General features: G+C 45.8%; 1 protein-coding gene across 2 annotated transcripts in view; it reads right to left on the bottom strand.

The window, feature by feature from the left end:
• LOC146817933 (centromere protein H-like) overlaps positions 1-15,417 on the bottom strand; it is a 232,619-nt gene that overhangs the window by 131,837 nt on the left and 85,365 nt on the right. For both annotated transcript variants that reach the window (XM_085609272.1, XM_085609271.1), the window contains exon 3: positions 726-781. In XM_085609272.1, the coding sequence (XP_085465398.1) occupies positions 726-781 (56 nt within the window). The remainder of the gene's footprint in view (positions 1-725; positions 782-15,417) is intronic.

Below are 15,417 nucleotides of genomic sequence, written 5' to 3'. Positions count from 1 at the left end.
AATTGACGGATCACCCAAAACATTTTCGAAGACGGAGCGGAGGTGGATGAACTTATTTTGGAAAGTTTTGTCAGATGGCACCAAAGTTTTTAGCAAACCAAAAAACGCTCTGCCTATAGTAACTAAGTCCTCACCATAACACAACAGTGGTGACTGCCACTGTATAAATAATATATATACTCTGGTCTCTGCAAATAGCCAGTCACATGCACCATCAGGCGTAGTTGCCAGGTAGCGGGAAGTGCCGCTTCTGTTCATAGATCACAGAAATCAAGTTGCAAATTCATAGAAACTCACTGGCCCTCAGGAGTTATGACTACATTGTCGTTTATGGCGATTGGTAATGTACTTCAGTGTATAGCCTTCGTCTAACAGTATTGCGCCCAATTTCCATTGAATAAAACACTTGTGCATGAAAACAGACAGACTCCACATCTGATAAGTCATATAGCTTATAATGCCGCATTTGTCCGATGATGTAGTCCAGAAATCGGAATAGAATTAAGTAATTGTGCTATTATGCGATAGTCCCAGATTAATGATCCTAGTGAAAAAGACAGAGGACACCCAGAAGAAGCTGGGAACTCATTAAATTGGGGAAACAATTATGCATCAACTTTAGTTAGGTGTCCGGTTTCCCTCTAAGGCACACCCCTATTATTGGGAGATGAGAATCAACAAATCCTCAATTTCAGAATATGTTTTAATATAGTATTAGTACATACTTGTTCCATGGTTCGTTGCCATATCAATCAACTGCTGTTTCATCTGTCTCTCCAGCCTGTGGATTAAAATACAATGCTGCTTGAGAATCTCAGAATTGTTAACCACCAATCAGTAGTCCTCTTCCCGTTCATGCAGAAGTGTGCCTCATATTATCATTCATAGGGTTTGTTTCATAAATGCTGCCACAACACTTAGTACAAGTAAAAGAACTGTGGCACATTTATTAAAAGTGAGTTGGACTGATTCACAATGGCATGTAAGGGATTTAAGAGTAAGTAAAAAAATGTTTCCAGTGGTACTATTTCCCATACGTCTAAATGCTTTTATGAATCAGCCTCATTGCATTTTGAACAAAGTGAAATTGCCAATTTGTTTTACATTTTTAAACAATAGATTACATTTTATTTTTGGGTCTTTGCAACATTTACGTTTATCAGTTACAAACCAAGACTAGCATGTAAAAAAAATATTTTTAGGTTACTTTGTGATGCTGCATACAAAGTGAGGAACCATACAGTTGTATTGACAATGACTGACACAGTTTTTTTCAATGGCACCGGCTCAGTTTGTTTTAAAAATGATCACCTATATTTAAAGAGACAGTCATTTAACTTTGACTTTCTTAGCCATCATTGAACACATAAGGTTATTATAATCAACCCACAAGTGACTAGTACACTGAAGATATAAACTCTTATATACTAGAACATGGCTGATTTTTGGGGATTGTAATATACAGGTTTTTTTAAACTCATCATCTGGATATAATATGCCTTTTTGTAATTAGATGCACTCTTAACATTGCTGGGACCAATCTGAACTAACCAAATAATAATAATAAAAATAATAATCATCATTATTTGTTTTGAAGATGTGACTATTTTTCTTAATCCAGATTTAAAAGATGTTTGGTAGCTATAAAAAAATTACTCAAATATTTAGAAAGTAATAATTCTGGACTAATTAAGTACTTATTAACAACAAGGCGGGGGAAGACTAGGTATGTCTAGAACAATCAGCAAAAAGGGGTACAATATTCCAGGAACCTCAGGATCTGGGGGACAGAGAAATGTCCGGAGTATCTACGAAAGGGGGCGTACAGATGTTACCTCGGTAGATGTTCCACTGACCCCAAATTCTACCCCACGCCCCGGGCTTGCCCCGAACCAGATATACCGTCTTCTCTCTGAACATGCACCAGTCCATGTTCTCCTTCCACACTGACACGGTGGGAGGCCGTCGGGAACCCCAAAGCTGCGCAATATCCCGCTAGGCAATCATGTTCCCAAGTGCCGCCCACCGGGCCTGGGCGACGTTGTAGTCATTCGGCTCCCATACATTCAACAAACATCGACGAGCCTCAGGCAACAGAGCGACCCCAGTGACACACTCCATTACAGCATGCACACGGTGGCAATACGCCGCAACCTCGCGGCACTCCCAAAGGATATGAAGGAAGGTGGCGCTCATTCCACAGCCCATCCGAAGAAAAACCCATCACAACCAAACGAGGACCCGTCACATAAACACGGTGAAGAATTTTGAGCTGGACGAGACGGAGACAGGCAGGAATGGCGACCTCTTTCGGGGAGGACAGTGCGGACTGCCAGTCTTCGTCATCCAACTCCAACCCGTCTCCAGTCCAGGCCTCCCGAAGACGCACAAGGAGGTCCGCCCGATTGTCGATTAATTTCTTGTAAATCAAGGAAATCGTACTATCGGGCAGATGACCATCAAGTATACGGTCCTCGAGTGGTGAAGATGCAGGGACTGTGGTACCGGCCTCGAAGACCGACAGCAAAACGTGACGAACCTGTGCATATCTGAAGAACTCCCTCAACTCATACTCACTCTGAAGCACCGCAAAGGATTTGACCGCACCTTTCACCCACTCTGCTAATGCCAATCGTATCCCAGTTCTCAAAACCTTTCGTGGTCTAGAAGCATCCCAATCTGTCCGATGCAAACAAGGGGGGGGTCGCTCGTGTCAGGCGATCATTCCATCCCATGGCCACATTAGCATCCTTCCACACACGTACTGCAATCTTAGTGGGTCTCGTTAGGTTCCTTCCCGCCGTCCGAGAGTAGAGTGCTCTGTTGAAGTTGCCACCAGGCAACTGATATTTATCCATCTCGAAAGCCGGATTTGGACCGGGTGCATACGTAGCATGGTTGATTGCGGACAACTGGGAGGCCCAATAATACCTCCTGATGTCCGGGAGCGCGATGCCCCCGGCGTACCAGGGGAGAGTCAGTTTTGCAAGAGCGATGCGTGCGCGACCGTCCCAAACAAGTCTCCTCTGTAAACCCTCCACCTCCCGGAAGTAGGCCGCCGGAATAATATCAAAGGAGTTCTGGAGTGCGTAGAGAAATCGGGGCAGGAACATCATTTTTAAAAGTGCCGCTCGACCGAGTGACGACAACGGCAATCTACGCCACCGAGCCACATCCAACTTCAATCGCCGGAGAGGAGGAAGGAGATTATGCTCGTGGCGGACCGCCGGGTCCAGCGATACGTAGACCCCCCCCCCCCCCCCAAGTACTTGAAACCGGATTGCGAAATTTGAATGGGAAACCTATTCGGTAAGGGGGGGGGGGGGGAGGCCACCGGAAATAACATACACAGGATTTAGACCATTTAATGATCAAACCGGAGTTTTTACCGAAAGAAGTGAGGACGTCAAATAGGACGTTAAGGGATTCACGCGGGGAGGTGAGGTACAAAAGAATATAGTCGGCGTACAACGAAACCCGGTCTTCAAGGCCAGGGGCCCACTGAATGCCCTTTATCGACGGTTCCCATCGGAGCCAGGCTGCAAGCGGTTCTAGGGCAAGAGCAAAGAGCAGGGGGGACAACGGACACCCCTGCATAGTACCCCTCCCGAGAGCCAAGGGCTGGGACACCCTCCCATTGACAACAACCTGAGCTAGCGGATCCGTATATAAAAGTCTCACCCAACTAATAAATCCCACACCGAAACCGAACTTCGCCAGAGTGGCCCAAAGATATGGCCATTCTATCGTATCAAAGGCCATCGTGGCGTCCAAGGAAGCCAAGATGGCCGGCTCGGAAAGAAACTCCGCCCTGGCGAGAACACCATGTAAGCGCCGCAAGTTGAGAGCAGTGTTCCGGTGCGGAATGAAACCAGATTGATCCGGATGAATCAGGTCACAGATAACCGCGAGTAAGCGATTAGCAAGGACCTTGGCGAGAATCTTCGGTTCAGCATTCAATAGGGAAATAGGCCTGTATGAGGCACAACGATCACGAGGCTTGCCCTCCTTAAGCATCACAACTATAGTGGCCAGACGCTGGTCACAAGGGAGGGAACCAAGCTCACGCGACTCCAGAAACATATCACGGAGAAACGGTGCAACTTTATCCGGGCGCAATTTGTACAATTCAATAGGCAATCCATTGGGGCCCATAGCCTTGCCAGAACGAAGGGAACGAATCGCGGTGGCAATCTAGTCGGCCGACAACGATGCCTCCATGCACTCTCGATCCTCGTCAGGCAGGGCAGCGCAATGTCCCTTAACAAGAAACGAGAGTCATCCTCATCTCTATCGGACACCGGGGAGTAGACCACACGAAAATAGTCAGCAAAACACTCCACAATCTCGCCAGGGTCAGTCACATGCACACCGTCAGAATTCTGAAGCACAGGGACCACACGGTTCGCTCTCTCCTTATCAAGCCATGCAATCAATTTACCCGCCTTATCCCCAACATCATACAGTCTACCTTGCTGTTCCCTATACATTGTCTTGGCAGCATCCGTAACAAGGGATTTATATTCAAACTGTTTCAAGCTAAGGGCGTGGAGCCTATCCTGGGTGACACCTAAGTCTAGATCAGCCTCCAACTCCAGTATTTCGGCCTCCAGCTTCACGACCTCCCCATTCCTGGCTTTCTTGGTCTCGACTATTAAAGATAGGGCCTGTCCACGAATAACAGTTTTGAAGGCTTCCCACAGGGACACTGAGGACACAACAGACCCCTCGTTCTCCAGGAAGTAGTGGTCGAGCGACTTAATGAGACTGTTGCGAGTCTTGGGGTTGCGCAGATGCCAAGGGTTAATAGGGGTGATCCGCCTCGCGGCTTGCGTCCCCGTGTCGAAAAGAAGCCACACAGGGGAGTGATCTGAAATGCCCCAGGCCAAGTGTCTAACCTCCCCAACGTGGGAGGACTGGGCCGCGGGCATGAGGAAGTAATCGAGCCTGGAGAGACTCCCATGAGCCCCGGAGTGGAAGGTGTATTGACATTGCGTCGGATGCATTAACCTCCAGCAATCCACCAGACCAAAAGGTGTCCAAAAACCCATCAAGCCATGATTGGGAAAACGGGAAGGGCCCTGGGGGGGTGGCGATCCAGGTCGCCGGATAGCATGGAATTGAAGTCCCCACCCATGAGGAGAAGACTATCAGGGAGTTCCAGCAACATCCGACCAACATCAGAGAAAGTGGAGGTCTGGAGGCCTGGGGGAACATATATCGTGACTAAAGAAAGAGTCTTACCCTCCCACCTACCGGTTAGGGCGGCATAACGCCCTCTGTCATCAAGGATGACATTATCAATCTCTAGTGGGAGGGAAGACCGGACCAGAATACCAACCCCTCTGGAACCAGTGGTGAACCCGGAGTGTGCAACCAATCGGTATCCCCACCTATTCATAGCATGACACACATTGCCTACCAAATGCGTCTCCTGCAGGAGTACCACATCAGGAGTCAAACGACGCAAATATTGCAGTACAACACCCCGTTTGATACGATCCCCCAATCCATTGACGTTCCAAGATATCAACCTCAACCCACTACCCCCCATCCCCAAAAAAGTTGCACGAGTCCCCCCACAGAGAGCAGGACACCTGAAGCAGGAAAAGAACCAATATGCCGCCTTGAGAAAAGAAAACACGAACACAAACACCCCCTCCCACCCCCCAACCGAAACCCGTTACAACTCCCCCCTCCCTGCACCCCTGCAGACTATAAAGCCACCCCAAAATGCAGTGTGCCTGTCGCCCTAACAATCCCATTCTACATAAAGACCCCGGAGGAGGAGAGAGGCCCATCTCCACCCGCCACCCGGACGCGAACTACTATAAGACAAAATATACAAAAGAAATAGAACCCAACTGAGCAATGTCCGATTGTCAAGGTTAGGGACCGAAAGGTCACTTCTGTGTAGGCTCACCACCCTCGGCACCGCCAGGGTGCCCCGTTCGATCGCTCCGACCAGGCAGGGAATCCAACCAGTCACTCACATTGTCCGGTCGCTCGAAAAAGAAGGTCCGTTCCTCGTATTCCACTCGAAGCCTGGTAGGGAAAAGCATAGCATACTTAAGTCCCAGGTCCCGGAGACGTCGCTTAACCCCCTGAAAGCCCATCCTCTGTCCCTGGACAAGTTGAGTGAAGTCCGTGAAAAAATTGACAGAGGAGTTTTCAAATTTCACCGGGCCATGCACTCTCGAAGCCTGCAAAATCGCATCACGGTCCCTGAAATGAAAAAGTTTCGTGATGATAGGCCTCGGAGGAGCGCCAGGCTTGGGCTTACCGCCCGGGACACGATGTGCATGCTCCACAGCGAAAAACTTGCTCAGTCCAGAAGGGGCAAGATGGGTGAGGATTAGATCTTCGACCAGGAGGTCAACCGAACGAGTCTCGGGATTCTCCGGAACACCTATGACGCGAATGTTATTGCGTCTTGCCCTGTTCTCAAAATCCTCCAGCCGATGGGACATCAGGTCATTGGCCGATTTCAGAGTACCAAGGTCTGTTTGAAGTTCCGACACATCGGCCGTGAGGCTGGAAGTCTTCAAATCCAATGACTTCTCGTTAGTCTTCGACAGGTCGGCCCTGATTAGAGTGACATCAATGGCGACCGTGTCAATTTTACGAGCCAGAGCCTCATACTGCTGGCCGATGGTCTCCTTCATGCCGGTGATGGCGCCCATAATGTCCTGCAGGGACAAGTCAACAGGAGCAGAAGGGTCTTCTCTGGCGTCCTCCGGGGTACAGCTGGAGAGCCCGGGGGATCCTTTGGCTTGAGTGTAACGATCCATAACATTTGTCTGGAACGGTCCCCCCCGAAGAGACTTCTTGGTCTTCCGCTTCTCGGGTTCACCCCTGCCCGTCATGTTGGAAGATGCACCCCGGAGGGGCCCGCAAGACCTGGTGAAAATGGCCGCCGGCAGGTCGGGCACCAACAGGCCAAGAAGTTGGCTCGTACGGTCCGGAGAAAGTCACGACTTGACCCAGTAGGCTACGATGAGGAGGCAGCGATGACACTAAATGGAGGCCGGATTGGTCCCCGGCCGAGCGAAACGGTCTCTCAATCAGACCATGCCAGGATCCGAAAACGAAACCAAAAGTGGGGGTACGGCCACCGATGAGGTCCCACTGCCGTTGTTGTTCAACTACGTCCCGGCTCCACAAATCACCAAGTCCCCGGCATGGCCTCCAGGTGGGCCTCAAAAGTTCAAAGTGCTCTAATTCTGGTCGCCCAAGTCAGATTTAAATTCTGGAAAGAGTTATGGACTCAGTCGAGGTTCACCTTCGAGAGTCCGTCCAAGAAATCAGGATATCATCAGGATAAATTGTGAGGAGTGGCGAGGGTCCGGGGAGCCCTGTGCTCATGCGACCATCTTGGATGCGCGCTAAGCTCCTCGACAACACAATTTTTAAAGAAGATTCAGGCAGTCTTGGAGCTCTTTGTCCTTTTGGATGCAATGAAATCAAAGATTTTCTTCCAATTGCTTATTGAGCGTAAAAGTTAATATGTTGACTAACTGTGTATGGAAATTCATTTTGGAAACACTTGAATCACTCATATTGGAAGAAGCCTTATTAAATGGGGCAACAGTTTGTTAATTAATTGAATGGTGCACAGTTTAGCTTGTGTCCAGAAGGGAACACTGATTTTATTCTTTATTCTTTGTGAACTGGATTCGAATGCAATTTGTTTTTTAATGCTATCTTACAGCTTCAAACTAATACTAATATTTTTTTGCACTGGAGAATTGGCAGATGTTAATAGGAAAACCAGTGCTGGCATTAGTTGATCTCATCAGTTCTATTGATGATCACAATATTCAAAATAAATGCGTGATGAAAGATCGATGGCAAGAGCTTGTTAAATTCTACTGCAAGATAAATAATTTTTGTTCAAATTATGTGTTTTTGTTGCCTCCTATATTTGATGTATATTGACTTATTGAACAGCGTGGAGGAAAGCACATAAGTCCACCTCTCCAAGTTTTTGCTAAGCTATATCATATTAAGTGGGAACAAAAACATAAATTACATTTCAATACCGTAAACAATATTGCATCTAAAGTAAATGGACACATCTTACCTTTACGTATCCATATCATTAATTCGCTTTTTGGTAGCCTTCTCTTGGTATGCCAGGATGCTGCATTGCTAAATTAGTCTGCAGTTACCATTGCTCACCGGTCTCCAAGGTAGATTAAAAAAATTATCTGCACCATGGTTCTTTACTCTGCATCCTCACCCCTCCCCTCATGGCTCTGTGTCATCGTTCTATGGAGCTTACCGGGCAGATACACACAAATTTCTAGTACTTGGTATCACTGTAGCCCTTATTTACATTTCCAGAAAATGTAATTTTTGCGGGCGGCAAAACCTGAACAACTGGAGTTTGGAATTCAGATTTTTTGTTTCAGATTTTAATCTTTACTACAATTGGTGTTGGAAAAGTGGTCAAGGAAATCAATAAAATGCAGTCTTGGTGCCGTGGAATATGTGGTGATTGAAGCACCAGTTAGATTCTGCCTTGGTTACATTTCTTATATGCCTCCAACCAAGAGGCGGATTCCTGCAAATGATAATATTCACTAGGGCAGAGGACCAATGGATAAGACAGAACTCCTAGGGATGAAGAGGATGTAGAGCAGATGGTTCAGAAGGAGAGATGTAAGGGGAAAGTGAGAAAGGTTGGGGAATGGAGGAAAGAGGCGTTGGTTGAAAATAATGAGGGAGAAGGACGCGTAGTGTAAACCACAACTGGTGGAGTTCTACAAGGCTGGTATTCCCACCCATAGGTGAACTTGTTTCAATGCACTAACACTTAATGTGAAAGACAGGATGTTGTAGCTCCATAGAACCCCCACAATACATTGTTGAAGTGGAATAATTGCCTTAGGGTTACTAACAAACCCCAGGCCAGGATCTTGGTCACGGTGGTACTGGAAACAAACCTATTTCACTCTTCACAATATCACATATACTAATGGCCCTAAGAATAGTAGACACTTTTAACTAAAACCATTTATTGCAACAGGACGAACCTGTTTCTCAACACATCTAAGACAACCACACAGAATGTCATAAAAACCGCAAATAGGCATGTTGTGAACAACAATAATAAAATGAAAATTTCTAACATAGCTTGTAAATGACATTTTAGCTAACACCCTAAAACCTACTTCTATGCCCTACGCCAGGAGAGCATGGAAAATAGAACTTCCAATCTAGACTTTCCTAGGGCAAAGCAACACTGCATACCTGGTTGACAGCAAAAACTGTGGTTATCAAAGGGTTGTGAAGGCAGTGTACCTTGCAAAAGGAAAATACACTACACTGAAGCTGCCTTTCTTCTGGATTCAGTCCGTTATGTGTATGAGGTGTGATGTAGCATCTTCTTGGTGCAGTAGTCAAGATAGTCTCCGTCAGTATCTTGTGCGCTTCTCTGGGTGACGGACCTCTAATGACAAGTAGTCAAGTGACAGCCCTTTCATACTATCTCTTATCAAGGATTGGAATTTCTGACATAAGTTATGTGCATCAAGGTGTATTTCCTAGACATATCCTGAGGATCACATAAGGTAAATGGACATCAATTCATACTACACGGTTTTGAATATACGTCTGTGTTTGCTCTTATTGGACTTTGATATTGTGATAACTAGACACTTATCCAAGACTATGTTGCATTAGGTGTGATATGTATGTCATTATCTGAATGGTTTGACACTTTACAGTTCTTGGAATGACAAGGTCAGACGCCTCTGCGTCAATGACAGACATGACAATGATTCTGCATAGATTAAAGAAAATGGCGACTTCAATTTCCTAAAAGTGAGAAAATGGTGACTCCCATTACCTAAGAGGGAATCAGGCCTACTTGAAAAGGAGTGAGACCTTGGGGGCTTTACGTCAGGTGAAGAAAGAATGAGGGAGTGAGGAGAACAGAGGGTGATAGACTGCGAAGGAGGTAGACTGACGGGAGAAAGAAAAAAAAGAAATGGGAGACGAAGATAAGGGAAAACGAGGAGAAAAGGGAGTAAGCGGGGAAATGGAACAGAAACTGGACATGAAGGAGTGTAGAGAAAGGAAAAGGCAGTTCATGAAAGAGAAGAGATGAGTGGGACTAGAAGATGGAGGGAAAATGAACTGGGAAGGAGAGCAGGGAGAAGGGGGTTAAGGGAGGGAAGGAATAAGGAGACCATAGAGGAGATGAGTGATGAGCAAGAGAGAATGTGAAGTAGTACAGCACAGAAAGAAGGAATAAATATACATACAGGGCTCATAGGAAGGAAGAATAAGAAGAAGAAAAGAAAGAGTTGCAGCTGGAAATCAGATAGAGAGGAAAGCAAGGGATAAGAAAAATATTGGAAGAGGATCGAGTTCGCCTGGGAGTATTTAAAGAGATGTAAGTGAATAGAGTGAAAATGTGGAGGCTGAAGAAAGGAAGAGAAGAAGATGGATAAACTGATATAAAACGATGTGTTCTACCAAGAAAGAACTGTTTGTCTGAAAAAAAAAAAGGTTAAGAGGACAGCTCAGGGGACCCGCAGTTTCTCAAACTTTACCAGTATGTACTTACATTTATTAAAAGTCTAAAGGACATGCAGAATACATGTCGATCAATATTTTGATAGAATCCGAGAGTAACTTAATGTTTTGGAATCAACATCTTATTAACCCCTTCAGTGGGTCGGACGGCCAGGGGCCATCCGACGCACCAGTGCTCATGTGCACCGGACGGACCCTGGCCATCCTCGCACATGTCACAGGGAATCCCTCTGGTGCGGGCACCAGAGGGATTCCCTTCACCCCCAACAGCCTCAGGAGCTGGGGGAAGAGCTTCCCCAGCTCCCGAGGCTGCAGCTTTGGGTTCCCTGAAATGATGAACATCATTTCAGTGAAACCGAAAATGAAATGAGCCAAGAGGCTCATTTCAGTTTTGCTTTCTACCTGCTCAGGGGGCTATCTCAGCCCCCTGAGCACTTGGAAAGTCAGGATAGGTATTGTTGGAAAGGGGAGAATCTCCCCCCCCCCTTTCCAATGGTACCCCTCCTTAGTGGATCCCTGCTTTAGAATTGCCGCAGGAGGGCGATCCCCAAGCAGGGATCCACCCACTAGCCACCAGGGAGTGGGTAGGGGCCCCTTCAGCAAGGGCCCTTTGCTCCCCCACAAAAAAGGGTTACATTCTTTCTTTTTGCCCCCCCCCCCCCAGGGGTCAGAAACCAGGGATTATTTTTGGCAATTTCAATTAGGGATGGGGCTGCCCAAAACGGACATGCCAATGCCCCCACCCCTGCAAAAATTACAGTCTTGGGGGCAGTAGCCCCCAATCTGTCCCCCGGGGGGGCAAAGAGCCCACTAGATACCAGGGATATTTTTGGGCAATTTGAAGTAGAGGTGAGGGCTGCCCAAAACGGGCATGCTAATGCCCCCACCCCCACAAAAAGTACGGGGGGGCCAGAAAGCCCACTAGAAGCCAGGGTTTTTGCTCTCATAAAATTTAGGGGTGGGGGCTGCCCAAGATTGGCGGGCCAATGCCCCCACCCCTCCCCCCACAACAGTCTTTCTGCCCCCCCTGGGCTGGCACAAATGTCCTCCCCCACAGCGTTCCCCTCAGTCTCCAGAGTAAAGTGATACCTCACTTGTGTGGGTGTCCAATGCAAAATTGGCTAAAAACGTATTTTTAAAAAACAATTGTGCTTAGAATTCGCAGTGCTATACCCTTAACACCTATGTTTTCGGCTCTTCCCAGTCACAGGCCCTAGCCTCACCCACACAAATAAGGTATCATTTTACTCAGGAGACTGAGGGGGAACGCTGTGGGGTAGGACATTTGTGCCGGAACTGTGATTCCGCACAAAAATATGTGGGAAATGTGTTTTTTTCATCTAAATTTGAGGTTTGCAGGGGTTTCTGGGTAGGAAAACATTGGGGCGTCTACGCAAGCCATACCTCCCTGGACTCCCCCATGTGTCCTGTTTTCAGAAATGTATGGGTTTGGTAGGTTTCCCTAGATGGCTGCCAAACCCCGGGGACAAAACCCAGGTGACCCCCCTTGCAAAACCAGGTTGTTTTGTGATAGGTAATTTTGATGTCTCCTCAATAAGTTTTGAGCCCTTGCCTGTCGCAGATTCTTGACCCACCCACGCGAGTGAAGTACCATTTTTATCGGAAGACCTGGGGGAATGCGGAGAGGGTGGAATTTTGTTGAGCCATGCAGATTCCAGAACTTTCCATCACAGAAATGTGAGGAAAATGTGTTTTTTTTTGTTTGTTTTTTACAAAGTTTGATGTTTGCAGGGGATTCTGGGTAACAGGACCTGGTGAGAGCAACACAAGTCACCCCCTCCTGGATTTCTCTGGTTGTATAGTTTTCAAAAATGTATAGGTCTGCTAGGTTTCCCTAGGTGACGGCTGAGCTAGGGTTCAAAGTCCACAGCTAGGCACTGTGCAAAAAAGGGCCAGTTTTCACTGTAAAAAGGTGTTGAGTCCCTGTTGCGTTTTTGGCAGTTGCCTTTCGCGAGGAGACTTAGGGGAACTCAGAATTGTAGAGCAACGGTTATTACCTATTGACTTTCCATGCATTTCTGCCTTCCTAATGTAAGACAATGTGTAAAAAAGAAGTCACTTTGAAAAATGTCCTACAATTCACAGACTAGTATGGGTAACCATAATTTCAGAGATGTGCAAATAGCTACGGTTTCTAAACTCTATATTTTGCTCCCATTGCAGAAATACATAGGTGTCTTTGATACTTATTTTTCACTCTTTATATTTTAACAAATTATTTGGTATATACCCGGTACACAATGAAAAACCACTGCAAGACGCTGCTCAGTTATTGGCTCTTGGTTCCTCGGGTTCTTGGTGAACCTACAAGTCCTATTTATTCCCACAACCAGAAGCGTCTAGCGGATGTAACAGTATATTGCTTTTAAACATCTGTCATACTTAGAAGAAGTTCCTGGTGAAAACGTTGGCACAAATGGCTGGTTTTTTTCAACTCATTTTTTCTTATTTTCAATTGTTTCTATAAAAAAAATAAAAAAAACTTGAAGGATCTACACAAATGACCCCTTGCCGATTTCAGAATTGTATATACTTTTCAAAAATGTATAGCTTTCTGGGATCCATTATTGCTTTTATGCCCATTTCTCCCACTAACTGGAAGGAGATTGAAAGCCCAAAAAGTAGCAAAAATAGACTTTGTCACAGTAAAATGGCAAAACTGTGTTAAATATTTTGGTTTTCTGACAAAAGTCTGCTTGTCCCTAAAAGCTGGGAAGATTATGATTTCAGCACCACAAACCCTTTTTTGATACCATTTGCAGGGGAAAAACCAGACTTTCTTCTGTAACACTTTTCCCCCATTTTTCCCCAAGAAAACAAAATTCAGCTGTCTTATGGCTAATTTCTAGGTCCCCTCCAGGGGAATCAACAAAGCCTGGGAACATTTTAAATCCCTATGCTGTTGTAAGAAAAGTTTGCAAATTTGGCGTAGATACCTTAAGTGCTTAGAATACTTTATTTTATGATTACCGAAAATCATATACAAATACAATGCATGTTACTTTCATAATTAAAACAATTAATTAGTAAAAAAGCATCTAAAATAAGGTTGTATTTAAAAGACGAAACATCAAATGACAGATACATCTGTTGATCAGTCAATACCCTAATATTAGTTCATCTTAGCTATTTGGGCTTAGTGCAAGATCATTAATGGCCATAACGTGCAGTGATATTATTGCTCAGCGAAAATAGCAATGATCCTAACCATTGGACTTAGTAAAAGACAGTTGGCATATAGATTGATTATTAGGCTGTTATTTTTTGTTCATTGAGTTTGACAAAGTCTTTCCAGCAACGGCAAAGAACTTCCTGGCACGTGCAAGCTCCATTGGTACTGTGGTACTATATATGTACGTTAATGCCTCCTTGCATGTTCTTACTTTATTTTGGTTGAACATTGTCCTTAAGTATTTACGCCTCGGGCTTACCAAGGCTGGACAACAACAGATGACATGCTCTGCTGATTCTTTGTGATATTGACACAGGCGACATCCTCTGTTTCCAGCTGGTGTGGAATTCCAATGTGCCCTGTAGTCCTTTATTGGTAAAGTTAGCAGCCTGGTCTTCAGAACGTTTTGCAGAGCTTGTCTGCCCAGACCGGCTTTCAGGTATGGTTGGCATAGAGTGGCTTCATGGGATTTGGCAAGGCCCTCTGCACCACGGTTGGCTCTGATCGTTTCTATGTCCTGGTTCCTTGAGATGATCTTTCCCTGTTTTTTTAGCAGGATTTTTAGGCTTGCCGTTGGCAGTTGAAATACAGTTGTGTGGTCAGCTGACAGGCATAGTGTGTTATTAGCTGAATCAAGGTACCTAGACCATGGACTAATTTTGTCCATGAAGAGTATTTGAAGTGCACCCCTCAAGGTGCCCGGGCTAGCTTTGATCACATGGTGACACAGCTTCACTATATCTTTTTTGCATTCTATGTTCATTGATGTTAAATTAAACTCAAGTCGGATCAGTGTACGCCTTGTCGAGAATGGCAGCCTGAAGACCTTTCTGAAAGCCATGATATGCAAGTTCTCCAATTTGTCGGACAATAAGCCTGGGAAGACCAGATGGCCATAGATAATTGTTGAAAATAGCTTGGCTTGTATTACTCTTCGGGTAACCTCCGTTGAGTGGCTCACAAGCTTCTGGTGTATTTTGCATAGGGCGTGTGTGACCTTGGCCGCTTTTGTCTCCAGTGTTTTGACCTGGAGTGTTGTTCTACCAGTATCTGTGAATTGTACTCCCAGGTAGGTATACTGGTTTGCGGTTGCAATTCTTAGTGGTCCGATGTTCCAGCCTAGCAAGGATTATTTTGGTTTATGTCCAAAGACCAATACTTTGGTTTTATTTGCATTGGTTTGTAATTTGTTTTCCGTGTTGTAAAGATGAAGAGTCTCCAAGGTCCTTTTCATGCCTATTCTGGTTTGGTCCAGGATGACAAGGTCGTCCGCGTATTGCATGATGGGTATTCTGAGGTGACCCAATTTGGGTGGGAAGATATTGGTTTTTGAGAGTGCAACTCCCATTTCTGCAGTATATAGGTTAAACAGTGTTGGTGCGATCACACAACCCTGTTTTAGCCCTTTGTTTCTATAGATCTTGGCGGTTGCGTGTGTCTGTGTGAGTTTAGTGCGGACCCATGTACCGGTGTGGAGGGACATAATGGCCGCCAGAAGTTTCCTCGGTATACCCCACTTTGCAAGTTTTGCCCACAATATGTTGCGGTCGATGCCATCAAAAGCAGCACTATAGTCGACGAAGCAGGCGTATAGGGGTGGGGTTACGCCCTCTATAGCCTTAGTTACCAGGCATGATAAAGCAATGGCTTGTCCATTGTTGAGGAGTTCGGCTGAAATC

Source organism: Triturus cristatus, chromosome 6 (assembly GCF_964204655.1).
Source record: "Triturus cristatus chromosome 6, aTriCri1.1, whole genome shotgun sequence".
In the NCBI taxonomy this organism is placed as follows: domain Eukaryota; kingdom Metazoa; phylum Chordata; class Amphibia; order Caudata; family Salamandridae; genus Triturus; species Triturus cristatus.
Note: the sequence above shows the minus strand (reverse complement) of the source record. Positions and strands in the feature narration are given on the sequence as shown.